General features: G+C 37.3%; 2 protein-coding genes and 1 pseudogene across 8 annotated transcripts in view; 1 reads left to right on the top strand and 2 right to left on the bottom strand.

Moving 5' to 3' along the window:
* The window catches only part of FASTKD1 (FAST kinase domains 1), a 32,069-nt gene extending 23,352 nt beyond the window's left edge, over nucleotides 1-8,717 (top strand). For 5 of the 6 annotated variants that reach the window (XM_082465358.1, XM_082465357.1, XM_082465362.1 and 2 more), the window contains 6 exons: nucleotides 2,590-2,718; nucleotides 3,922-4,053; nucleotides 4,420-4,533; nucleotides 7,028-7,166; nucleotides 7,817-7,931; nucleotides 8,477-8,717. In XM_082465358.1, the coding sequence (XP_082321484.1) occupies nucleotides 2,590-2,718; nucleotides 3,922-4,053; nucleotides 4,420-4,533; nucleotides 7,028-7,166; nucleotides 7,817-7,931; nucleotides 8,477-8,578 (731 nt within the window). In that variant the 3' untranslated portion in view covers nucleotides 8,579-8,717. The remainder of the gene's footprint in view (nucleotides 1-2,589; nucleotides 2,719-3,921; nucleotides 4,054-4,419; nucleotides 4,534-7,027; nucleotides 7,167-7,816; nucleotides 7,932-8,476) is intronic. The other variant, XM_082465359.1, reaches the window with a different exon arrangement.
* A 449-nt stretch (nucleotides 8,718-9,166) lies between these two features.
* KLHL41 (kelch like family member 41) lies at nucleotides 9,167-26,027 on the bottom strand. Its single transcript, XM_082465403.1, has 6 exons — nucleotides 24,825-26,027; nucleotides 20,979-21,136; nucleotides 20,751-20,858; nucleotides 16,321-16,506; nucleotides 14,053-14,199; nucleotides 9,167-9,510 (listed from the first exon to the last, which is right to left on the bottom strand). The coding sequence occupies exons 1-6, from the start codon at nucleotides 25,932-25,934 to the stop codon at nucleotides 9,399-9,401; spliced, it is 1,821 nt and encodes a 606-aa protein (XP_082321529.1). The 5' UTR covers nucleotides 25,935-26,027; the 3' UTR covers nucleotides 9,167-9,398.
* LOC309662571 (phosphatidylinositol N-acetylglucosaminyltransferase subunit C pseudogene) lies at nucleotides 17,312-20,743 on the bottom strand (annotated as a pseudogene). Its single transcript has one exon. The product of its transcript is annotated as a phosphatidylinositol N-acetylglucosaminyltransferase subunit C pseudogene (transcript).
* Nucleotides 26,028-26,775: the final 748 nt, after the last annotated feature.

Raw genomic sequence — 26,775 nt, 5'->3', positions numbered from 1 at the left:
TACTGATGAACCCAGTGGCAGGGCAGGAATAAAGACGCAGACGTAGAGAACGGACTTGAGGGCACGGGGGGTTAGGGGAGGCTAGGACATAGTGAGAGAGTAGCATTGACATATATACACTACCAAATGTAAAATATATAGCTAGTGGGAAGCTGCTGCATCACGCAGGGCAATCAGCTTGGTGCTTTGTGATGACCTAGAGGGGTGGGATAGGGAGGGAGGGAGGGAAGCTCAAGAGGGAGGGGATATGGGGCTACATGTATACATATGGTTGATTCACTTTGTTGTACAGCAGAAACTAACACAATATTGTAAAGCAATTATACTCTGGTAAAGATGTGAAAATAAAAAAAAAAAAAAAAGAGAGAGGGTGACTCATGTCCATAGGTGGGGAGGAGAATCCCAGGGTAAAGAAAAGCAAGTGCAAAAGGCCCTGAGGTGAGAACATGCTTGGTTTCTTGCGGGAGCAGCAGATTCAGTGTGGCAGGAGCGGAATGCGGGAGACTGAGTTGGTAGGAGGAGAGGTTGGAGAGACAGCCAGAGACCAGCTTCTGCAGAGCTTTTTGCTGTGCCTGGAGAGTAAGAAATTCCTATTCTGTCATCCAAGCAACAAATACTTAACTGGGAGCTTCTATGTCCAGCATAAGGTGTTAGGCTCTATATTAGGGTATGTTTCTCTAGGCTTGTAGACCTCTAGTTAGGCTGTGTGAGACCAGTATAAATATATTAATTATGTCAGTATGATGCTCATGGACTTTGCTACATTTTTGTGGGGTCTCTATGCTAGAGAGTGTCTAACCATGTCTATTTTTGTGTGTCTCTAATAGACAAAATTGGACTGATATGTATGTGTTTATTCATTTATGGGTGTATACATGTGTGGCATTCATATATACCCCCTTTTAGTAATACAACTATATATAGAAAGATGAGACTTGAAACTGAAAGATGAGACTTTGAATGTGCTCTCCTGGTTGTTCAGTTGTGTGTCAACAATCAGAAGGAAATGAAAATACATTCTTTTTTTTTTTTTTCTTCAAATAAAGGATACAAGAGATGAGAGTTTGAGAAATACAGCTTTGATTTTTTTTTAAGACTTGGAAAATGTTTGGAAAACTCTTGGAGACCTGTATAAGCAAAATTCTAATGGAATAATACTTTTCTTTATTTTGAATAAACATTAGTTTTGACAGATCAATTTTGCTGGTGGAGATCATCGCTATTAACCTTGTTTGTGACTTGATATTGCTTTATTAAATAAACTCAGCAAAACATTGAAAAGATTTAACATCTTTTTTTGTCCTTTGTAAGAACATTGCTGCTAATGGCACATTTTAGAGGACCCCTTCCCTCTCATCAGAAATGTCTCTTGGGAGAGAAAGACAAATACCATATGATAGCACTTATATGTGGAATCTAAAATATGATACAAATGAACTTATTGACAAAACGGAAACAGACTCACGATATAGAAAACAAACTTATGGTTACCAAAGGGGAAAGGGGGTGGGGGAGGGATAAATTAGGAGTTTAGGATTAGCAGATACAAACTATTGATACTCTATATGAAGTAGATAAACAAGTTCCTACTGTATACCACAAGGAACTATATTCAATGTCCTGTAATAAACCATAATAGAAAGGAGTATGAAAAAGAGAATATATATATGTATAACTGAATCACTTTGCTGTATACCAGAAACTAACACAACATTGTAAATCAACTATACTTCAATAAAAATAAAGAAAAAAAAAAAAAAGAAAAGAAATATCTCTTGGATGAAGCAAATCCGGTAAATAACCTCAAGCCTTATACGCTGGGACACATACCGTGTTGCTGGCTGACAGGTAAGGGAGGAGGTACTGGGTGAGACCTGAGCTTCATATATGTCTGTACCGCCTGGGGGTCTGAGAGCCCTAGAGAGCAACACAGGACCGTGGTTCAGACTCCGGAGCTGGACTCTCCAAGTTAAATCTCACCCTCCACTTGCTAACCATGTGACTTGGGGCAAGTCATTAAACTTCTGTGTGCTTCAGTACACTCAGTTTATAAAACGGAGATAATAATCATTCCTACTTTACACTGAAGTGAAGTTTAAATGAGTTAATATTTGTAAAGTGCTTAGAAAGATTCTGCACACATTCTGAGCAATATTATCAGTATATAGAGACTGGGATCACTAATTTTTACATACTCTACTGACCCTTTGTTTTCAATCTTTCTCTTTTCAAGGCAATTTTAAAGACTTTTAATGGAAGTATAATAATAACACAGAAATGTGTACATATCCTTAGTATATATATAGAATGTGAATTTATATAAATTGAATCAGCCAAGGAATCATTACCCAGATCAAGAAATAGAATATTAGCATAGTACCCTTCTCCCTGGCCCTTTTTCCCATTCTTCACCCACCCGAAGGTAACCACTTTACCACTATCCAGACTTGTGATGGTATAGATTAATTTTGTCAAGATTGTGTTTGTATTATTTTTTTAAAACCTGGTTTTACCTGAATAAAGTATATATTATGTATATGTGAAGCAGCTGTACATTTTAATTTTTTTTTAATCTTAATTTTGTTCTAGGTATATTGGATCCTCTCATGTTAGTGTTTCTTGGTTACTCTTTGGCCACACGTGAATATTTTTCAGAAGATCTACTGAAGGCAATTTTTAACATAAGATTCTTAGCCAAATTAGATTCTCAACTTGAACGTATGTATATATTTTTTAATTTAATAAATTATCACTTGTATTTTATATCCAAGTTTCAGCTCTACCTACATACTAAAGCATTTAAATGTTAATACTGGGGGTTTTTTTCTGTTTATAAAAGTATTTCCTGATTATTGTAGAAAATTTATAGAACAGTATAAAATAGAAAATAAAAGATTATTTATAATCTTACCACCAAGTGAAACTACCACTTTTAATGTTTTGGAGTATTTCTTTTCTGTCTCCTGCCCTTATGTGTATGTTTATATACCTATATATATTTTAAAACAAAATTTGAATTATACATATGTTCACTTTTGTCTGTTGCTTTTGTCATTGAACTATATTTTGAACAATTTTCCATGCCATTAAATATTTTTTGATGTCATGATTTTTTAGTCTATAGAATCTGCCATTATAAGGAAGTAATAAAATTTGTTAGCATGTAGGTTGTTTCCAATTCTTCATTACTATAAATAATGATTATTATACATGAGTCATTGCCCTCATCTTTGTTTCCTTAGGATAGATTGCTAAATGTGGAATATTAGGTCAATGAATATTCTTTAGTAGTATTTTTTTAAATGTAGTGTTTTTTTGTTTTTATTTTATTTAATTTTTTTGGACTGCTTTGGTTCTTCGTTGCTGTGCGTGGCTTTCTGTAGTTGCGATGAGCAGGGCTACTGTTCATTGCGGTGCGCGGGCTTCTCATTGCAGTGGCTTCTCTTGTTGCGGAGCACGGGCTCTAGGCATGCGGGCTTCAGTAGTTGTGGCACGTGGGCTCAGTAGTTGTGGTTTGTGGGCTCTAGAGCGCAGGCTCAGTAGTTGTGGCGCATGGACTTAGTTGCTCTGCGGCATGTGGGATCTTCCCAGACCAGGGCTCGAACCCGTGTCCCCTTCATTGGCAGGCGGATTCTTAACCACTGTGCCACCAGGGGAGCCCCTAAAATGTAGTTTTAATATTCATAATTAGTGAAAAACATCGGTGTTTGTCCTAATAATCCCACTGAATGTAATAATTTAAAAATATAAAGTATGTGTATGCAAATGAAATGATTTTGTATGTATGAGAATACGTACGTATTTTGTACATATACGAGAATAAAAGTTACAACCATTATGGGGATAAGTGAATGTGAAAAATGAATCGTCTTTGCTAAGTTCAAGCTATCAAAGTCTATTAATGTATTTTTTAAATTTCAGTTTTATGTTCATCTCTAAATATGAAGGTCCAATTTCGTCTTATGGAATTAAATAGAGCAGTCTGCTTGGAATGTCCTGAATATCAGATTCCATGGTTTCATGACCGCTTCTGTCAACAGCAGTATAAAAAAGGTTTGAGTTTTGTTTGGGTCAGAAACTAAAGCTTAATTCTAAAGTATATTATTAGGTAGTGCACTGTTTTTATTGTTAAACCTAACCATGACACCAGCGTTCCCAAGAGTGCCATAACTTGTTTAATGGAACCATTTTGTAGATGAAATTTGTGTTGTAAGAATTTCTTAATATTTAGGACACTAAACCTCTTTTGGTAGAGAGCCAAAGAACTTGTGCTGAATTTAGTGTTATTGCAAGTGGTATTACAATACATGGAAGCTCTTGTTGGAAATATTAATCTATTTTTCAGTTTGTAGGTATGGGATGATTTTCATTCAAAAGCTGATTATTTTAAGTGAACTAATTATTTTTATTTTCCTGAAGATTTTGGCAGTATGAATGGAGCACAACAGCAGATTTATAAAATGTTAGCAGAGGTACTAGGAGGAATCAATTTTGTAAAAGCCTCTGTTCTTACACCTTATTACTACACAATAGGTAAGTCTTTGGTAGGTTATTAGCTACTTTCAGAAAGCCAAACTAAACATAATCATCTTATCAATTGGAATTTTAAAACTTTTTTTTGAATTTTTTCGTTATCTTAGAAATTTTCAGGAAATTCCCTGGTGATCCAGTGGTTAGGACTCTGCACTTGCACTGAAGGGGGTATGGGTTCAATCCCTGGTCGGGGAACTAGGATTATTATATCCCAAGCCCATTGTATTGCCAACTCATATTTGTACCTCATGTTGTCAAGAGGCTTATTTTTATGTGAAAATATATATAGATCATTAAAAATAAGATTTAATTGGTAATATTTGTATATAAGGATATGGTATAATTAAGGCAATACAGTAGTATGATTAAGAACTAAGGATTGGAAGAAAACACTCATTTATATGATACATAATACATGCTTATAGAAAAACCAGAAAGGACAGATAACAAAAAGAGGAAAATCACCCATGATACAAACACTCTTTACTTTTGGTGTCTATGTTTCTCCTTCTGACTTTTTTTTTCATTTTTAATGACATTTGTTGTTTTCTTTCTAATTTTACAAGCCATACATGTTCATGTGTGCAAGCAATATGTATTTTGAAAAGTTCTGACTTTTTTAAAAACCAAAATGGCTTATTTTATAGTGTTTGTAACTTTGTTTATATGTTGTGAATATTTTTCTATGCCAAGAAATATAATTATACATTATTTTAGTGACTGCATAATATTTCATTGAATGACTATGCTGTGATTTATTAAGGTTTTTTGCTGGTATGTGCATCTTTCAAACAATGCTGTAATTTCATATCACAACAACAGTAATTGACAGACTTACATATTATTATGTTACATATTAATTATGTGTTAGATATTATTATGTGTTTTATATATAATAAACTTATTATGTCCCTATAAGTTTTGCAAATTATTCTATTTTATAGATAAGGAAACTGAGGCCCAGAGACATTGTTGTTTGCCCAAGGTTATGTAGCTGGCAGATGGCAAAGCCAGGATGACCTAGGCATTCTAGCTCCAGAATTCATTTTCTTTATGAGAAAAGTATATTTCATGTTCGATAATTAACTTGAAGATGCTTCAGTGCCCCAGTTTCCCTTATATGTAAAGAATAGGTAATTAAACCTACTCTTTCTTCCTTTTCATTCATTGTTTCTTTTTTTCATTTTTCTTGGTTTAAATACATTTTTATGATTGTTTTTATTATGGAAAAATGTCATACATATTCAAGAATAGAATAGTGTAATGAACCCTCATCCAGCATTAAAAATTATTAATACTTACTAACCAGAGTCCCACCTGATCCTTTTCAAGCAAATCACAGATAATATATCATTTTAGAATGTATATCTTAAAGGATATATAACCACAGTGCCATCATTTTCACCTCTACAACTATTCATAATAATTTCTTAATATTGTATAGCTTGTCAACGTTCAAGTGTCTCAATTATCTTTTATATGTTTTATTTTACTGTTTGTTGGACTTTTCCAGTTGAAACCCTGTGGTGTCATTCAACATGCTCCTGCATCCCCTATTTTTCCTGTAAACCAGTAGTTAGATCTAGAGGCTTGATTAGATTCAGGTTAGTTTGGGAGTGGCAGTGGTGATTCTTTTGGCCAGCTTTTTCATAGGCGGTATGTGCTTCTTATTGCATCTTATCAGAAGACATACAATTCTGGTTGTCCCCTTTTTATTATGTTAAGATTCATCAGTGTGTTTATATGTTGTCAGCTCATCCGGTAGGAAGCTTTCCCATCAGCTTTTCACCTACTGATTTTAGTAGCCATTAAAATTATTGTCTAAATGCATTATTCATCAAGGGTGGAAAAGTAGTGATATTCTGCATCTGTCATTCTGCATTTATTAGTTGGAATTTGTCTAAAAAGAACTTTCCTATGTCAACTGTTTAGTTACCCTATGTACAGTTCATACAGGAAAGACAGGATACATGCTTCAATCTTTGTCTTTACTAATTTTCAGATGAGTTGGTTTAGCTTCCTCCAATTGTGACCAAGAGATTTAAGGGGATTAAAATAAAACTGTAATGTGATTTGGCTTAGTGCAGTGCTAAATATAGCCCCCATGCTAAATAATAGTTTAGTAATACTTGCTGGTTGATTTTTATTCATTGATTTTCAAAGAGAGGTGATCTTGGACTAGATCATATATATAAAATAAGTTGGATAGGGACTTCCCTGGCGGTCCATTGGTTAAGACTCCGAGCTTCCACTGCAGGGGGCAGGGGTTCAATCCCTGGTCGGGGAACTAAAATCCTGCATGCTGCATGGTGTGGCCAAAATAAATAAATAAATAAATGAAATAAGTTGGATAATTAGGGAGGTACCTCATTCTTCATGTTTGTGTGTGTGTGTGTGTCTTTGTATACACGTATAAATATTTAAAATATATCTTAAAATTTTACCTATAAGAATTTACCTAATTCATATTGTTGGTTCCTGTACTTTCTTATAGATTTTGAGTGTATCTTGGATAAAAGGAAAAAACCTCTTCCGTATGGAAGCCATAATACAACTTTGGGAAAACTACCAAAAATACACTCGGAATTAAATACTCAAATAGCTGGATCAAGACTGCCACCAGGAGCTGAAAAGTACCTTTCTTAGTTTCAGATTTTGTTATCTAAATGTTAAATTCGGCACGGTTTAATGAACTCAGCTATCAAGGATTATTTATAGTAGAATCTGCTCCTCATGTATCTCATGCATGCTACCCACATACCTTTGCTTTTCTTGTGCTTTCTGCTTTAATCTCCATCCTTCATTGTCCAAAGCCTAGCAATATCTAAAGCACTAACCTTCAAGTTGTCCTCAGTGGAAATAAATAGTATCTTCTTCTTTGGACCTCCCATGCCTCTCTACTTTTCGGATAGCACATAGCTGCTTCCTACACTGCATTACAGTTACTTACTATGTATCACATGTTCTTTGTTAGACTATAAAGTGTGTCCTTTTATTTTTGTATCCCTCACAGTGCCTTACATATGGTAGGTGCATAATAAATATGTATTGGACAAAGAAACAAATAGATGAAAGCATGCAGATACTTACTATAATTTGGTTTAATTCTAATGAATCGGACTACTTGTCATTAATTACTAATTTAAGTAGAAAAATAACTTAGTATACTCATTTATTCATTTGGCGATTTTTAGTTTATAAAGATGCACCCTTGTTCCTGAAAGGCTTATAATTATTCAGTTTCTCAATTTCAGAAGTAAATATTTATTTTCATCTTATGTAGGATTGCTTTGGAATTTTTGGATTCGAGAGCATTTTGTAGAAACATCCCTCATTTAAAAGGAAAATCTGCTATGAAAAAACGACACTTGGAAATTTTGGGCTATCATGTAATTCAGGTATGAAATACTTATGTAATTCAGCCTTTAAAAAACCCAGAGACACTGGCTTTACATGTGTCCCCTTTTAAGGTGAAAGTTGTAGAATTACCTTTTTTTTTTTTTAATATTAAAAAAAAGCTATATTAAAATCTCTCTGAAATAGAACACCCTTTTTTTTTTTAAGAATAGTAAATAAAAATAATTTTTTAAATTGTCTCTAGAAGATCTCTTGATTTTTATATTCATCTTACAATAAAGAGAGGCACTATGGAGATGGATGGAGTTATAAGAGAAAAAGGCTAGTGTATAAATATAAGAAAGGCACATGGGAAAAAATGTCCATTGTTGGTATTGTAGGAACAGGAGGATGAAAGGAGCTGTGAAGCAGAAAAGGGTCTTCCAGGTGTTGTCAAGAAGGCAACCTTCCAAATAGGGTTCAAAGGCTATGCTTATGTAAACTAATGTCTTAGGGTTCCTATAGCTCTTCTCAGTATTCTTAGAGGTCTCCCCTGATGTTTTTTGTTGCTGCTTTTGAGCTTTCATTCAGACTACATATTTTACAGATCCCTCATTTTGAATGGAACTCTATGGCACTGTCAACAAAGAATGCTCGAATGGACTACCTGAGAGAACGGATATTTGGAGAAGGCAAATCATCATCATAGTTTTTTTTGAAAATTAGTTATCATGGTGTGTCATATTTGGACTTATTTTAATTAAGTGGCTTGATTCAATTAAAAAATAATGTAGAATTGATTTCTAGGTCAATTAATACCTATTAAAATAAACACATTTTACAATGGACTACTTTCTCTACTATCTAGTTGGGAAATTGTTTAAAATTCTTAATGTAAAAGACATGTAGCTTTTAAGAAACTTAAGTAGTTTACAGTTCATTCTTTGAGTGCATACTATGTGGCAGGAACTATATTATTTTATTTTATTATTTTTAAATTTATTTAAATTTAAATAAGACCCATTTATTATACTCCTTAAATAGCATTTCCAAAGTTTTCTTACAGCATATAATCTTTAATATAATGCACAGGATTCTTGTTATATCTTGAAGCATGAGGAAAGGTTTTTGCTATTTTAAACATGTTTAGAAAATGCAGATGTACATATTTCATTCTCCAATTTCATTTGTAATAGAAAACAAGTGTAAAGGTACCTTAACAATGCAAATGAAAGATTAGTAAACTCAGATTTAGGAAGCTTCTTTACAATTGATTGAGACAGATTAACAAAAGGAATAATCTGTTCAATTTAAGATTTAATTTCTTAGAAAATGGTTTTAAGCTCTGATCATTACATTGAGGATTCAGTAACTTTGAGGTTTTGATTCTCATTGCTAATCTCCTGGACAATAACATAGTGAATCATTTCTACATGAATCTCTGTATAGCCTTTTTAAAAACAATAAATTAAAGCCCTATTATCCAAACAGACCACCTCCCTATCTATTATGGTTTTTCACCTTCTTGTTTATAGCTTAGACAGTTTGAAGAGATTTAACCGTGTTGCTAGGCAACTAGCTCCTGAAGCATAACGTATTTCTTTCAACATTCCAGCCCATTCTTTTTTATCATCTTCATACCTGATGGAGAAAAAGAAAGCAATCAGTAAGTTGTTTTTAAGTAGATAGTTCTATAGATTTCCCTGTGTTGAATATTCAAATGTAGTTCTCTGAGAAAACCCTACTGGCTCTTACCCAGAGGAGGATGCACCTGACTTGTAGACTAACAAACACTTGAATTCCTCCAAAAATATGCATTCTCTGAGCATATGCCCGATTACTGGCATGGTATTTAATCTGGATGCTTAGGCAGTTAAGCCTTCTCCGGGAATTAGAGACCATCCAGAGATGACGGGTAACAGACAGGCAATTAATCTTTTCACCTTTGGACTGCTAAAGATGGCTGGTCCCCATGAGTCAAGGTCAGCAAAGAGTAAGAACTGGGAAGAGCAGGGACTGTTAGGCAGTTTGATTATGATTTCAGCTGTTCCCATACACTAGTGCTCAGCATGGTACATGACACTAGTGGTCACTCTGCAAGAAGCCATTCTCTTTCCCCTTTATTGTCCTGTGTGAGTACTACTCTTAGACTTTGCACTTGACATTAGGTAAGAACTGGTCGTCCCCTCTGAATATTCAGGGTTATAAAGATAGATACAGACAACTTGGGTTCCTTTGAGACCTGTGTGCTTTTCCTCTGCCTGATGCCTGGAATGCCATCTCTGCATGAGAAACGCCTAAACACTGCCTTCTTTCTGAAGCCTTTCTCACCTTCCTCAAGCAGAGTTTGTTGTTTTCTCTTCATTTCTCACAGTGTCCTTTGTATGGTATCCATTATAACAATTATCATTCTATTTTAATTTTTTCCCATATATTTATGTCCTCAACAAGCTCAAAGGTACATATATCTTATTCACATTACTATCTTCCCTCCTCCAGAAGCTATCAATACTTGGCACATAGGAAATACTCCGAAATCATTCTACAAGGAGTGAGTGAGATTTAAAATAATTTTAAAATTAGCTGATGCCTATCTGACTTAATTTCATCAATGGTCCAAATTTAACAGCTGTACAGCTGTACTGTGCACTGAGTGATTTTTATGTAGGGAAAAGTAGACAAAAAATATTTTACCACTAATAAGGAAAAGAACCTTGATTATCTATATAAAATTTGGAGCAACAAATTAAAAGATAAAGAACAGTTTTAAATGATCTAATGAAAAAGTGACCACATTTAAGCAATAGGAGGTTGAGGTTAAATGAGGCCTAAAAGCATTTGCTTCCCGGCAGTTATATTTTTTACTTCCAGCTTGGTCAGTCCTACATAATGGAATGATTTCAAGAAAAAATATGAGAATGGAAATTATTTTTTACATATCACAGTAAGAGGGTCTATAGATTTAGAATGTAGTACACTGTTATTTTCATCTCTGCATGTGTGAATAGAGATTCACTAGGAAGTTGAGGGCAAGTGGGTAGCCACTTCTCTGGAGGTCAGTGTCTTTCAACTTATTGCATATCAAAGTCACCTGGAGGGCTTGTTAGAACACAGTTTGCTGGCCCCTACCTCCAGAGGTTCAGTAGGTCTGCGGGGTGAGGACTAAAGATTTGCACATCTACCAAGTACTCAGGTGGTGCTGATGCTGCCTTGGGAACCACTGCAGATCACTGGTTCTCAAACTTGACTCGCAAGTTGGAACTACGTGGAGACGTTAAAAATATTGAGGCCTGGGTCCCACCCCTACAGATTGACTTTATTGGTATGGACTATGGCCTGGGCGTGAGGATTTTTTAAAGTTCCCAAAGTGATTCTAATATGCAGCAAGGTTTGAGAATTATTGCCCCAGATTTTATTACCTAAATGGAAAATACCAGTACCTAAATTTAAAATTTTACAGCCAAGCAGATAATGATGAATGCCCCCTCCTCTTGCCTTTCCCAAATCCAGTGGTTCCCAAATTTGTCTGCACATTAGAATCATCTGGGGATCTTTTGAAAGTTCCGAAGCCCAGACCAAATCCCAGGTCAATTAAATCACAATCAATAGAGGGGAACAGAGGCAGCATCAGTACTTTTTGAAGTTCCTGAGGTGATTCCAATGAGCAAGCAGTTTTGAGAAGCACTGCCTTAATCGCAAAAATAAACCATCATCAGAGAGAATCCCTCATTCAGTCTCCTCTCAGCAATATAAGAGGTAATTTTAGCAGGAGATGCTGTACTTTCCTTTGCTGCCTGCAGTATTCTGTTGAAGCAACTTGGCTTTTGATCACCATTAGGATCCAGAGTGGCTCATGTGGGGTTCAGCTGATAGCACCATTCCTTAACATCAGTGTTTCTCAAGGCTTGCTGCATATTAGAATCACCTGGAAGGTTTTAAGAACTAGTGATGCCCAGGCCCTGCCTGCAGAAACTGATTTAATTGGTCTGCATGAAGGCCCAGGCACTGATATATTTTAAAAGCAGCCAGGGGACTTCCCTGGTGGTCCAGTGGTTAAGACATCACGCTCCCAATGCAGGGGGCGTGCATTCAATCCCTGGTCAGGGAACTAAGATTCCACATGCTGCGCAGTGCGGCCAAAAAAAAAAAAAAAAAAAGGTAAAAGCAGCTAGGGTTAAGAATCACTGCCTATTCACTCTTGGTACCTATCCCCATCTTCCAAAAACCCTAACCTTCCCAGCCCTCCATAATTTCATATTTTTTTCTGCTGCTTTCCAGTCTTTCCCCATCTCATGCTCTTGCTAGGTCTAACCTCTTTCCCTGGAAATTTCCAGTTTCTTTATCTTCTTCCCTCTTTTTTGGAGGGAGAAAGGTAATAGTTAACTTCCTTTATTTTTAAAATAAATTTATTTATTTTATTTATTTATTTTTGGCTGCATTGGGTCTTCGTTGCTGCACGTGGGCTTTCACTCGTTGTGGCGAGAGGGGCTACTCTTCATTGTGGTGCTCAGGCTTCTCATTGCAGGCTTCTCATTGCAGTGGCTTCTCGTTGCGGAGCACGGGCTCTAGGCGTGCAGGCTTCAGTAGTTGTGGCACGTGGGCTCAGTAGTTGTGGCTCGCAGGTTCTAGAGCGCAGGCTCACTAGTTGTGGCGCGTGGGCTTAGTTGCCCCATGGCATGTGGGATCTTCCCAAACCAGGGATCGAACCCGTGTCCCCTGCATTGGCAGGCAGATTCTTAACCACTACGCCACCAGGGAAGTCCCAGTTAACTTCCTTTTATAGCCACTTTTTCTTGCCCTCTACACAGCTAGTTACTGTTACAACAACATAAGGAAGTGATGTCTGTTGCACAAAATAATTGTTTGGTTAAGCTGCCAGCCTTTCAGCCTTCCAGTTTACCAGCTGGGAATAAGGCATGTGCTGGTTCAGGTATACAACAAATGTTACCTACTTTTCACTCTCAGGTTCAGTGTTATGCCTTCACTGATCACTCTTCCAAAGCTGTACTTATAAACTTAAATGTGCAAGCAAATCACCCACTAATCTTGTTAAAATTAAGATTCTGACTGAGTAGGTCTGGGTTGGGGCTTGGGATTCCGCATTTCTAAGACGCCCTCAGGAGATGCCAACACAGCTGGTCCACAGACCATACTTCGAGTACCAAGGTTCTGGACAATCTGGTGACAGGCCAGGTAAGGGCATCTGACTTGGGAGTGGGGCTGGCCTTTAAACTGACAGGTAAAGCATAAGTCTGGCAGTTTCTGTATGAGTATACAGCATGAACTCATGCTCACCTCAGGCAACTGAGATCTACCTCCTGTAAACTTAGATCAGCAAGCATGGTGCCTAGGCTGAAGACAGCACATGTGGTGACCTGATAGTGACCAGACGTCTGCACACTGTATGCCCTGCCCCAGCTATGTTACTATGTGACTTTCTTCCATGACACAAGTTACACTTCTGCTCCCAAGACTTCTGGATACACTGGTCCTCTATGTGACATTCACTGCATTAGAAACTATGGTAAACTACACACACACACACACACACACACACATATACATACATCCCTTTTTAAATACATTCATTTTAAGCTTAACTGTAAAATAGTTCAATTGAGTAACAACTGTCAGTGTTATACTTGGGAGACCTACCCAGCACCTATCTTGGAGGTCAAGTGGATTGCTACTTTTCACTTTTTTAAAAAGCTTTTATAACTGAATCCTCAGAAAATTGGAAAAATATTTAAATTAGATTCAAAATAGAGTTAATGAATCATGGAAAACTCAAGAGGTTAAGTGTTCATTCCAGACTGTTTTCTTAGGAAATAAAGTACTCTCTGGGAGAAAGGTAAGTGGTTTGGAAGCCTTTGCTCTACTGGATGCCTAGAGTGTTCACTACACTTTTAAAGCTGGAAGGGAGCTTAAAGGATCAGTTGTCCAACTCTCAATTACTGATTAAGAAATAGGCCCCGATAAGTTCTTTCCCAAGCTCATAGCTAACTAGAAGCAGTACTTGATTAAGTAAGTGGCAATGTGTAAAAGTTCAACAGGTTCAAAGAGTGTTTAGTTTACTATCAAGAAGTAGCATACATTTTGGGAAAGTCTGGCTTCCTATTTACTTCAAAATTGTTTTATCTTATTTAATATTTGGTTCAGAAAATTGGAGTGAAGAAAACTTACTTCCATATGTCATTGACTTCAGTGGGTGCAAATTCTTTAGACTCCAGCTGAATCATGGCAAAACCACCAATGGCATACAGGGATCCAGCCAGGCTGACCAAACTGATGGAACTTCTTTCTTGGGGAAATTCAGTCATTACTTCCCACCTAGGAATTATTGAAGACACAGTTAATGTAAAACTTTAAAAAATGCCAAATGTATTTACTGAACAATTATAGGAAATTATAATTAAAAACTTCAAGTAGCATAAACATCCAAAATTAGAAGATTAAATTTGCTACTGGAAAATATCTAAATATTCCTTTATTTGAAAGATGTAACCAAATTAGATTTTAAAGCCCTCAGTATGTCAATCCAAGAATACTTCACCTTCATTAGTTAGCACCTTCAGCAGTGGTTATCAAACTGTATGCCATAAATAGTGGAGCTTTAAGGGACTTCACTGGCGGTCCAGTGGTTAAGACTCTGTGCTTCCCCTGCAGGGGCCACGGGTTCGATTCCTGGTTGGAGAACTAAGATCCCACATGCTGTGCAGCGTGGCCCCCCCCCAAAAAAATAGTGGAGTTTTGGGGGGACGTTCTAGGGCTCCTAGGCCCTACTGTGTTGGATTTCATTTGAATGCTAATACAAATTTTTTAAAACTCTGATGTCCATAGTGTCTCAAGAAATCTCCAAACCCTTTTTAATAAAGCATGTGATAAGAATAGTTTCCAAACTAGGGTTGGAAATTTTCTTTTTAATAGTTTATACTTCATCCTTTTAAGTAAAGGATTTAAGGGAATTTTAATGTTAATAGCTATATGAAATAGGACCACTAAAGATAAAATCAATCAAATTAATTGGAAGTATCAAGAGTCTAGAATGAGTTAGTCATTTTGGTAGCTCTCTTCCATTACTCTGGCATAAAGGTGGACCTCATAGTTTTTCTCTAAACATATTATCTGTTTCTCTAATTATAAAAATATATGTACATTGTACAAAATCTGGAGAAACAGAAAGGTATAGAAGAAACAAATATCACCCATGATCATGTCCTTCAGACATAATCATAAGCAAAATTTTGCTATAATTTTGTCATTTTAAAAAATGCATATAAATTTAAACATCCATCTATGCATTTGAACAAAACTAAGAACATAGAGTATTTGCAGTTTTGTGTGCTGCTTTTTTTTTTTTTAATTTATTTATTTTTATTTATTTATGGCTGTGTTGGGTCTTCGTTTCTGTGCGAGGGCTTTCTCTAGTTGTGGCAAGCGGGGCCCACTCTTCATCGCGATGTGCAGGCCTCTCACTATCGCAGCCTCTCTTGTTGCGGAGCACAGGCTCCAGATGCGCAGGCTCAGTAATTGTGGCTCACGGGCCCAGTTGCTCCGCGGCATGTGGGATCTTCCCAGACCAGGGCTCGAACCCGTGTCCCCTGCATTGGCAGGCAGATTCTCAACCACTGCGCCACCAGGGAAGCCCTGTGTGCTGCTTCTTTAACTTCTTATAACATGCGTTTTTACCCATATTATATAGTATTCAAAAAACATGATTTTTAACGATCATAAAAATACAATTCCATAAAACTTCCTTGTAATTTTCAGATTAACTAAAGTCTGTTTTGTAATCAGGCATACATGGTTCCTTACAAAAGTAATAATAGTGCTCTAATTTTTTCTTCATTGCTAAACGAGGAGCATAAAAACTATATACTCATCTAGATGTGTGAGCTCAAAAACTTGAAAAGGACTAATTCTATATAAAGAATATCTGTGAAATATCTTTTACGTTAACTTTAAGCCAATACAAGCTTAAAAGTGAAAAAAAAAAGAAAATTATAAAGAACACAAAAGAATCAAACATCTGAAGCATTACAAATATCACAAACTAAGCGGAGGTCTTTTTGTCCTTAAAGAAACCACATATTTCAAATCAAATAACCTTATAGAGAGATGTATATCCATTTATGTGTATATAATTATTCAGAAGTATTACCTTTGCATGACTAAATTCACAAAGTTAATAACAAGTAAGGATAGATTGATCACTCCAACATTAACTTGAGGGTCATGTGTTCCAAATTACAAACACACATAATGCATCAAAATGTTAGGCATTTCACACCCATAACACCAAAAGAAACACAGATGAAGATACTTACTCTTCAATCCTTGCCTCCCTACCCTCCTCTCCCCATGTCCTAATTGGAAAGGTTAATTTTTATCCAAAGTTAGAAATTAAAACGTATAGTGATTCATATTCTGTAGTAAGAGATGGCAGCTTACTTATTGGTGGTGAGGTCAAAAGCTTCAATTGAAGCTGAAAGACCATCTTCAGTGACGCCTCCAGCAATCACAATTTTGCCTTTATGGACTGCCACTCCAAACATGGAACGAGGGGTTTTCATTGGAGCCAGATCTCTCCAGTCTCCTCTTTTGGGGTTGTAGGCAAACACCCTGTTTGTACACTTTCTGTAAACATAAAACACAACAAAATGGTCCTTTTAGAAGCTTCCTTTTTTGAAAGAAGCAACTTCACTAATCATTTACCTTTGCTTCTCGTTTGAAATATGTAGTATAGTGAGGATCAGGAAAATTCTTAATCTGAACATACGTCACCAAGCAAAGGACAATTCCAAATATGAGGACTAAAGCTATTTTAAATCTTAATTATACTACTGGAAGGTAGGGTCCTTTACTTTTGTCAATTGCCTAGAGGCCCAGGCAGAGTAGATTTTAATCCTATCTGCTACTAAATTCAATACACAATAGACTTAACAAAAATTCATAAACCCTTTATTGTGCCTCAGTAACAAAAACGTTTATTCATTTCATTATCTGAATATCCTAAGAATGAATCAGTTAACTTAAGAAATAACTAGGTGTGAATGTACCTATTTTAAATGTAACTGTAATATGATGGCTCATTTTATTTTAGTCTACCACTAATATACCAATGCATTTTAAGAAATCTGGGACTAAAGATTAGACAACTAGTCATCTGAGCTGATGAGTAATGAAAACAATTTTATATGCTAAATGGTACCAGAAAAACCTGGACTTACCTGAATTATCCTTCTTAGTATGTTGTTATGATTCCATAAGTTACTGATGGGAGTTCAAATTCCAAATAAGAATTGATTAACTGGATATATTTGGTAAAGCCAAAAAGCAACCAAACAAAACCTCAACTTTTTGTGAGGACAATTTTTTTTTTTTAGATGTGTTATTTTTTTAATAAACAGAAACCACATCACTTCATTTGTTACAGAGAATAATAATGAGAGGCAATAATTCAAGAGGGCCCCAGGAAGCTTTTTCATGAACAAAGTAACAGAAAGGATAAGCACCTTCACTGCCCAAGCCTATGGGTAATTTTTTTCTTTTGATCTCTGATCTCCCACCCACATCATTATGCCACTTCCAGAATGGAACTCTGCCTTCAAATCTCCTACTAGTTGGAAGGCTGGTCTATCAGCTTGTCTCAGTAATGGAATGGAGGTCCCTAACTCAGCTGAGGAAACTTGACAAGTCTTCTTTGATTTCAGCCTCATCCCAAGGCCCATGAATGTTTTCTTTAAAAAGGTGCAGGCAAATGAGGTAGAAAGGGCAGAGACGTGAGATGGAAACCAGCAGAAGGGCAAAGAGTATGGCTCCCACAGCACTAATGGACAGCAGGCCTCCCAAGGCTGAAAATGCAAAAAGCAGTGTGACTCCCACATAGCTGCGGGGAGTACATGCCTTCAGTTTCTTCTGTAACATGGGCCATAGGGCAAAAATCTGGATGGCAAATGTCACCATGATGAAGGCATGTAGGGACCGGGGCAGGCGTGAGGCAAGGCAGACAGAAGCAAAGATGGCCATGTTCAAGGACAGTGTGCTGGATACAATGGCAGCACTGGCACCATAGTCAAAGAAGATGAGGTGGCCTAACAGCATGAAGACTGACATGGCATAGATGGTGTCAGTGCTGACGGACTCTGTCAGTCTTCAGCACTGGCGAAAAGCCATACGTGAAAGTTATGAAGACTAGGGCACTCTTCAAGTCAGCCCACCGGGTCCGCCCACTCTTCTTCTGTCCTTCACCTCCATCAATGAGATCAAACAAAACATAGCCAATCAGTGAAGAAGCCAGGCCGGTCCCAAAAAGCCAATGGGGAGCCAGAAGACCCTCATCCATATACCACCAGATAACCACAAAAACACAGACACTGCACAGCTGCTGTATCACCACACTGGACTCAAATACCACAGCCCAATATTGGTATTTCCGGGCATAGACGTTCTTCCGGAGCTCTTCCAGGAACCTCTGATCCACGTAGTTATCAGGAAAAGGCTGTCGCTCATACAAGACCTTCTGCCACCTGGCCTCTTGGGTGTTAGTTACAGGCTGGGCACACATTATCCTTTTGCTCAAACTCAGGCCAGTTCAATCTCCCTTGCAGAAGTCCATGTGGTTCTCGATCTTTACAAAGTTTTGAAATAAAACCTCTCTGGAAATTCCATGCTGAGCTGTGGTTGATATTGTACCGACCTTCCCTTGCTTTCAAAGGCAGCAACCCAGGCTAGGCCTACAGTAGATGAGTTTGTTCTCTGAGGCAGGACAATACAGCTAAGTTCCTGCCCGCAAGTTCGTAGGGGTGCGCGGCCTGGGGAGAGCGGCCGCCCGCCTCCTTCCCCATCCGGGGCGCCGGGGTCGTCATAATTTTTTTCTTTAGTTTTATAAAAGACCAGATATCTGGAGTAGAAGCATTTCCTCTAATATATGACTATGAGTATTATCTTAAAACTCCTCAATAAGAACACGATCCAAAATCATGTTCTTCAAATGCAGTGGCGATAACGAGTATAACTCAGTGCTTACTTTAGGTAATGACTCTTTTCAAAGTTCTTGACTTTGGCATTTGTCAAGCAGTGTTCTGGGGTGGGTTTTTTTTGTTTTTTTTTTAAAGGGAACTTTATTTATTTATTTATGGCTGCGTTGGGTCTTCGTTGCCGCGCGGGCTTTCTTTAGTTGCAGCGAGCAGGAGTTACTCTTTGTTGCGGTGCGCGGGCTTCTCACTGCGGTGGCTTCTCTTGTTTCAGAGCATGGGCTCCAGGCACGTGGGCTTCAGTAGTTGTGGCACGTGGGCTCAGTAGTTGTGGCGCACAGGCCTAGTTGCTCTGCAGCATGTGGGATCTTCCCGGACCAGGGCTCGAACCCGTGTCCCCTGCATTGGCAGGTGGACTCTTAACCACTGCGCCACCAGGGAAGCCCACAATGTTGTTTTGGTTAATCATATTCTCAAGATTAATGTATTCTTACTGACAAGGCCTGCATGCTTCTTACTGGCACATCAATTTCCTAGTTACTAATACTACTTGAAGGAAACAATTTAAATCATTTAGCGGAGTCACTATGTTTCCAAAGTCATAACACTGCTTAATACAGATTTTCCATTCTATTACTCAGGAAAAATATTCCAAACAAGATTTTGCTCTGAGTGTGTTTATAATATGGCCTTCCTTTAAATGTTTATTTGATGGGACTATCTGGCATTAAGGAGGATTTAAGCTTCAAAATTTCAGAATATATTATCTTTGAATATGGATAGACTGTATTAAAAACCCTTTGCTTTTAAAAATCATATTTTCTGTAATATATGTCATTTTAATTGAGTAATAGCCATTAACTATTAACTGCACAATATGCAGTTCTTTAACTCTAGCACATTTCCATATTTTACTTTCCTTTCCTGCTTTGCCCTTAAATTCTTAATTCTGACTCCCTTTCCAGGATTGGGCATCTCTTGAACAAACTGGGTAAATGATACAAGCCAAATTAGGCAGAGTTTTCAGGGGCAGGAAATTTGTTCTCACTATTGAAGCTAGAAATCTTCATTTTACCAGACAGGCTACTGGCTTAACTGACTGGCTTCTGGAGCACTCTTAACTCACTTCTCCCTTGGGGGTATAAGATCTCTTTCCTAATTACCTATCCCTTGAGAAGTACCTAGAAAGCAAGTTATATGAAACTTCATCCTCTTTTTCTCATAAGAGACTGGGTGCTACTGGGTATATCAGGTGTATCTATTCTGTTTGATCAGTGCCTGTTTGTGACCAGTTGTTAAATATTTTGAATATCACCTGACCAGGAGTAAATAAGTGAAACATTGCTGAGGAAAGAACTACCCCCTTTTCAGTCCCCAGTCACCAGTTTCAAACTCAACTATCAAATTCTCTCTGATGAATGTAAAGTACAAATCCATGATTTTTAAGCACTGTTGTTTTAATAGTTATATTTAAAATATTACATTAAAGAGATACACTTAATTTTTATCTACTTATGGCTAAATGAATAAAAAGCCCACTGGTTTTAATGTAGTAAAATATAATTATAAATTAGCCAAATAAAAGGCTTGATTATGTTCCTAAATGCTGCTTTTCCACTGTAAGAATGCTTATGATGGAGATATTATGTTTGTTCTTAGCAATATGCTGGGCATACACAAATTGACTTAAGCAACTTTAAAATTGTATACAGTTTTCCTTCATCAATCATTTTAAATATCCTCCAATAACTTTTCAAAATTTTATTTTGAAATTTTACTTTCAAAATGTTATGGGAGAGTACCAAGTCCTATTTCAGCATGTAGATTCAAGTGAAAACAGGAAGGAACCCTTGTAATAAAAAAATCACTTGGATATAAACCATAAGGAGATGTCAGGGTACTTACTTGTCATCTGTCTTTCCTCCGAGACAATATATCATCCCCTTATGTGAAATCACACTATGGCCATAGACTTTGATAGGAAGTTTTTTAACTTCATTCCATTTGGCCGCCCTAAAAGCAGAAGATAGAATTTATATGCTTTCAGTGAATTTCAGGTTCTAAAATTATGACTTTGATATAGACACTTATATACCTGAATGCTTAGAAAACGAGAATGTCATGCCAACTTACACAGGATCATAGCACAATACTGAATCCAGCGAAGCCTCTGTTTGAAGGTCTTTGCCTGCAACTACATAGATTTTGTCATCTACTTCTCCCAGACCGAAGAGACACCTGGCTGAAGGCAGAGGTGGAAGTCCAACCCACTCAGATGCTACGTTATCAAGCTGAAGAAAGAATATATGAGGAATTGTGGAGCTTGTTACAGGTGTACCAAAAAATATGCTCTACTTTGTTGTTTAGAATTCATTGAGATAGTCAAAGTTCTCACAAGTAAAACTACAACCCAAAAAGGATCATATTTTACCTTTGAATTACCGAGAAAAATGAGAAAAGCTACTTGGCCTACCAAAATAGCTAAAAGTACTCAAACCTGCAGAACTTGAAGAAAGGAAAGAGAAAATAAAATAGTCACCGGAGATTAGTTAAGCACTGTGAGATTTCTTGTCAAATTTTCTTCCCATGTTGCCTTGTTGAGGTTTGAACAAGGAATCATAATACTTTTAGGACACTGGGGAAAAAGAGGTTGCCACTGTAGGGAGGGTCACAGTACGTGAGTGACCCCCGCATGCTATATTTAACATGCTCCCAAGCTGGCGCCCGGGACAGCTGGACCTGTCGCTCAGTTCACAGACAGCTGGGGCGCTAGGCATTATCTTTTTTCTTTCCTTCACCATTTTTAGGTTCTCCATGCTTCACTTCATTACTTCGGATATAGGCAGGTGTTACAGCCTACAACTTCCTAGCCTTTTTTGGGGAGTCATTTAAAATACCCTTCTCTCTCTCTCTCCTTTATATTAGGAAGTAACTTTGGTTGTTTTTGCTACTGCTGATTCTGCAAGCCTAAGACAGCGCTCCAAGAGCCCACGCCCTGGGATAGGTGATTCTGATATGGCTGGCATCAGCTTTAGCACTTACTATTGGTAATTTTAAGATTTTCCTCTTTGCATTTTAGGACACCAAAGCACAAGAAAACTGCTTTCTGAGGGTGCGCATTCACAGATTTGTTGTCCTCTCTAGTGCTACTTCTATGCAGTGGAAGAAAAAGGAATAAAACCCAGAATAATTGGACACCAAGGATAGACGCAGATATTAAAGTCTGTGGTATAGGGAGGGGTCCCTATGGAAGCCTATCTCTATCTGGTCTAGTAACCTTGGTTAAAGCAAAGTACTAATTAAAACTAGCTGAGATGAGCGGTTTGATCCCCACACATACACTGTTAGTTTGCAGTCACAAGTTTCAACATCCAGATTGTGATCACTAATGTTTTCATTTTTTGAAAAAAAATTATTTATCAAGAAAGTGGTATGTAGTATAGTAGCAGTAATAATGAGCATTTATGAAGTTTTTACTCTGTGATAGGCTTCATACTAAATGCTTGACACAGTTAATCTCATCTAGTCCTCCAGGATAGGGACTTCTATTATCTCCATTTTACAGATGAGGAAACTGAGGTACAGAAAGGTTAAATAATTTGCGCAAACTCACAGAGCTTTTAAGTGATACTTGATGCAAGCTATACAAATTCATAGTTTGCCTTTTTTTTAAAATAAATTTATTTATTTATTTATATTTATTTATGGCTGTGTTGGGTCTTCGTTTACATGCGAGGGCTTTCTCCAGTTGCAGTGAGCGGGGGCCACTCTTCATCGCGGTGCGCGGGCCTCTCACCGTCGCGGCCTCTTCCATTGCGGGAGCGCAGGCTCCAGATGCGCAGGCTCAGTAGTTGTGGCTCACGGGCTTAGTGGCTCCGCGGCATGTGGGATCTTCCCAGGCCAGGGCTCAAACCCATGTCCCCCGCATTGGCAGGCAGACTCTCAACCACTGCGCCACCAGGGAAGCCCCATAGTTTGTCTTTTTAAATGGGAACAGCAGCCATCATAATCCCAAACCTGAGGGTTTACTGCCCACACTACACAATACTGTCTACATTCCCATACTACCCCGGATAGGGCACTTCCTACAGCAGATGAGACAGCAGGCTGCCTGCCAGGCTTTTTTACAGATGAGCTGTCAAGCTATTTAACCTCTCTGGCTTCAGTTTTCTCACCCTTAAAATTAGAGTTCGGACCTAGATTACTTTAAGATGTGGTGTTCACAGATTTGATGAAACTGTTAAGTCTATGGAAAAAACCGGCTCTTACCTAGGTAAAAAAATTCTCATAATCTAATTCTAGTATACAATCAAAGGTCATATGAATCCTAACTTAATACATTTTAAACAGAGGTGACCAAGCAGAAAATACAAAGCCTGAGATTCTCATACATATATTTTCTTGTGAGTCATAACCCTCTTTTACAGTCAGGTGTTTTTATCCTGGCATCTTGTCCCACTATTTGTGACTTTTAGAAGGAGCAAGGCATGCGAAATGACAGGGAGTCGACCCTTTCAACTTTGTATAACCTTTTGTAGCTAAAAGGAACAACATCAAGCAGGTTTCAGAAATGAGAGGCTGTGTCAATAAAAGCAAGGGCAGTAACAGGATGGAAGAGAATAAAGATAAGGCTATTAAGTATTCTTTGGGTCTATGATTTCCGGGTATCTGTCTGTCTGTCTGTATTTTGATGTCATTTTTACTTCCTAGATAAAATTATTGCCTTTTCAATTGAATTTACCCTTCCTGAAATTTATCTGAATTGAAAATTAGGGCTTAGGAAATCTTCTGGCCCACATTCAAATACTTGACATTTACAGCTTCTATTTTATTTTTATATTTCATAGTTAACATTCTTTAATGGAACCTGGAAAATTAAGAACCGTGATTAACATGTATTATTACATTTTTCAAGATTAGAAAAAGCTGGTTAAAGAGTGTGCTTTATAAATGCACCATATGTCACACACTTTGAAAGCACTCAGTGACTGTGGTATGACATTCTACACATGCTTATCTTTGGCCTTTCCAACTCAAGTGCCCATAAACCCCAGGCCTAAGTAGCCATGACCTAAACAAACTCTTTTGAACTATCTGTAAGCTACAAAGTCCTGGTATTGACATTATTAAAGATGAAGCTTCAGCCACTGATTCCTTCATAAACTGGTAAAGTATAATGTGTTGACAATATGAAACGAACTCCTTTCACACAAACCACAAAGAGTGTTAGTTTAGGAGGATGAATTTTCTTGGAAACTTCTATGGTTTCATAATACAGATTAAGTTGCCAATATGTCTAAGTACAACTCTGATCCAAATAAATTTGATCATTTATCATAAATAAATATTTCTAAATACAATTAATCCAAATTAGTGACACTTGTGCAGACAGTGTTTCCTAGAAGGTAATCCAAAGCATGTAAAATATGTATACAAGTTCTTTTCATTTTAAACAAAACTATATTTTAGGCAGTAGCCATAAATAAGAGATGAAACGCTACCTCCAGGAACTTCAAATCAGTTCAAGGAAACTTGGAAGAAGGTAGAAAATCTGATCAATTTAACATTTTGTAATGGGTAAAGTAATTTGATTTTGGGAAATACAGTAACCTGTTTTTCAGAAAGAGGACACAAGATTAAATTTCGTTTTTACTAAAATACTGGACTTTAAAGGATTACAGTCACAATCAACTATAAACATGACATTTTGGGTAAAAGTGCATAAAGAAAATCATGAGCCATCACTTATACATTAATTAGAACCCCATTCTTTACCAAAACGTTTATTAAATATTAACAAGCAGTTAACTGATTCAAATATTTGTCAGCCCTCTAAGTAATGAAAATTCAAGGGACTGGAATAGCACATCAAGTAGAATAAAATACAAGCAGCCTGAATAATTCACAAGTCAGCTAACTAGACGGTGACTAACAGCCTTTCCTTTATGTCTCTACATATATGAAAATATCCTTTCTTACCTGGAAGAAGTACGACTGTAGAGGTTGATCTTTATTTTCTTCATCCACATAGAGGCCTCCTACCACGTACACCTGATTTTGCTGGGTAACGATGCTGGAATGATTTCTGGGGATCTGCTCAGCCAGTGCAGTAAGGTAGCATTCATTTTCCGTGGGGTCATAAGCCACTGCAGCTGTGTCATTAACCAAGAGGATGAGGTCTTTGACAAACATTCCATGCCTGGGAATATCGTTCAGGTAACCAGGAAGTAAATCTTCATCACCAACATCACCATTCACCTCACTAGCCCCAGCCTTCTCTGTGTTTTTGCTAGGTTCTGGGAGTTTGCCTGCAAAGGCATCTTTGAGAACTTTGATTTTTTTCTGGAGTTCTGGGTTGCTTTTAATGATATCATCTTTCTCAACATGATCTTTAAAATATTTTTCTGTCATAAGGCGAAAACGGATACAATCAAACACTTCGCTAAGGTTTTTAACCCTGTTTTCTTTGTCTGTTCGCACCCATTTCATCACTGCCTCAAATACCACTTCTTCCTTTTCTACATTTAGGCTGTCATTGGAAATGACTGAGATCAGCTCCTGTGGAGACAGTTGCATGAAGTCCTCTTCCTTACAAATCTGTACAAAGCGATCAGACACAAATTCACGGGCAGAGATGGCGAGTCTCGGGCAGTCAAGAAGAAGTCCTAATCTTAGGATAGCTAGACAGTTACCAGGAGCAAGTCTTTTCTGAAGATACGAAACGCAGACAGTGAACACGGAGGGGATCTGAAAGCGGCTGGCCAATGCAAAAATATCTTGCACATTTCCGTCGTTGAGATCAATACTGGCAGAGTACAGGTACTTAATGATTAAATCCAATACAGCAGGATCCACATTATCTAGTACTACCTCCTTTTTTTTTGCCTCATCAAGTTCAGATAAAAAATACTCACGGAAGTAAGGACTACAAGCTGACAAAATCAATCTGTGGCAAGGAAGACTTTTGTCACCTGCTTTTAGTGTGCAATCGATGAATTTTTTCTCATCCAGGAGATCTTTTAGACCATCCTGAAGAAGGGTGGATTGGTAAAGCCGCAGTTCCTCTGCAAGTTCCCGCTGGGAATCCATTTTGTGAGTAACCTAGGTAAGGAAGGGGACACTAAGGCCTTAGCTCCTCACAGTACACAGGTCTAGCAGTAAAAAGGCAGATCAGTGTGCTTTGCCCAGCTTGAAGCCTTTGCAATTTAATCCCACCAGCTAAATATAGATACCAACTCTAACAAGGGAATTTAGGAGAGCTAGTTTGGAAAGAAGAGTTCTTGCAGCTGTTACAGATTGAAAGGAACAACTGGAACTTTTAATCACTAAGGAAACAGCTAAGAAACAAGAGATTTAAATGAAGTGGAAAGCTTTAAAATACATAAAGCATTAGAAGATATGCTAATAAAGGCTACCGCAAGAAAATGTTTATTAAACTAACACAAAACTGAATCATAATAATGAGTCAGTCCGCTAAAAATGGTCTAGTGGCAAGCTACTTGGCTATCTGAATTAATGATGCAAAGTTCAAGAATATGAGCTGAGTTCATTTGGATACTCATAAGCAAGATCCCCTTTCCAATAACTGCTACGAATTTTTATTTTCTACTTAAAACAGTGGGATATATAATCTTCTTTTAGAAGTAGGAAACAAAGACTTCTACTTAGGTACTATAATTATAGATTTTTTTGGGAAAAAAAACCTTTAAAATAATAATATACCCCCATCATGATTGAAAATAAATGCAGAGAAACTGCTATTTTCTAAGACATCCCAAATTATCGATATTTTTAAGTGGAAAAACTATAATTAGTATTGAATTAAATTATGAAATTATTTAATTTGTTCACACCCTGCCTTGCTCTACAAAGGATTTGATGTGGTAAACAATAATAATAAGACAAGAAATAAAAAAGTTAAAAGTCGGCC

The sequence above is a fragment of the Balaenoptera physalus genome, assembly GCF_965194825.1.
Source record: "Balaenoptera physalus genome assembly, chromosome: 6".
Lineage (NCBI taxonomy): Eukaryota > Metazoa > Chordata > Mammalia > Artiodactyla > Balaenopteridae > Balaenoptera > Balaenoptera physalus.
This window is presented reverse-complemented; position numbering and strand designations above follow the sequence as displayed.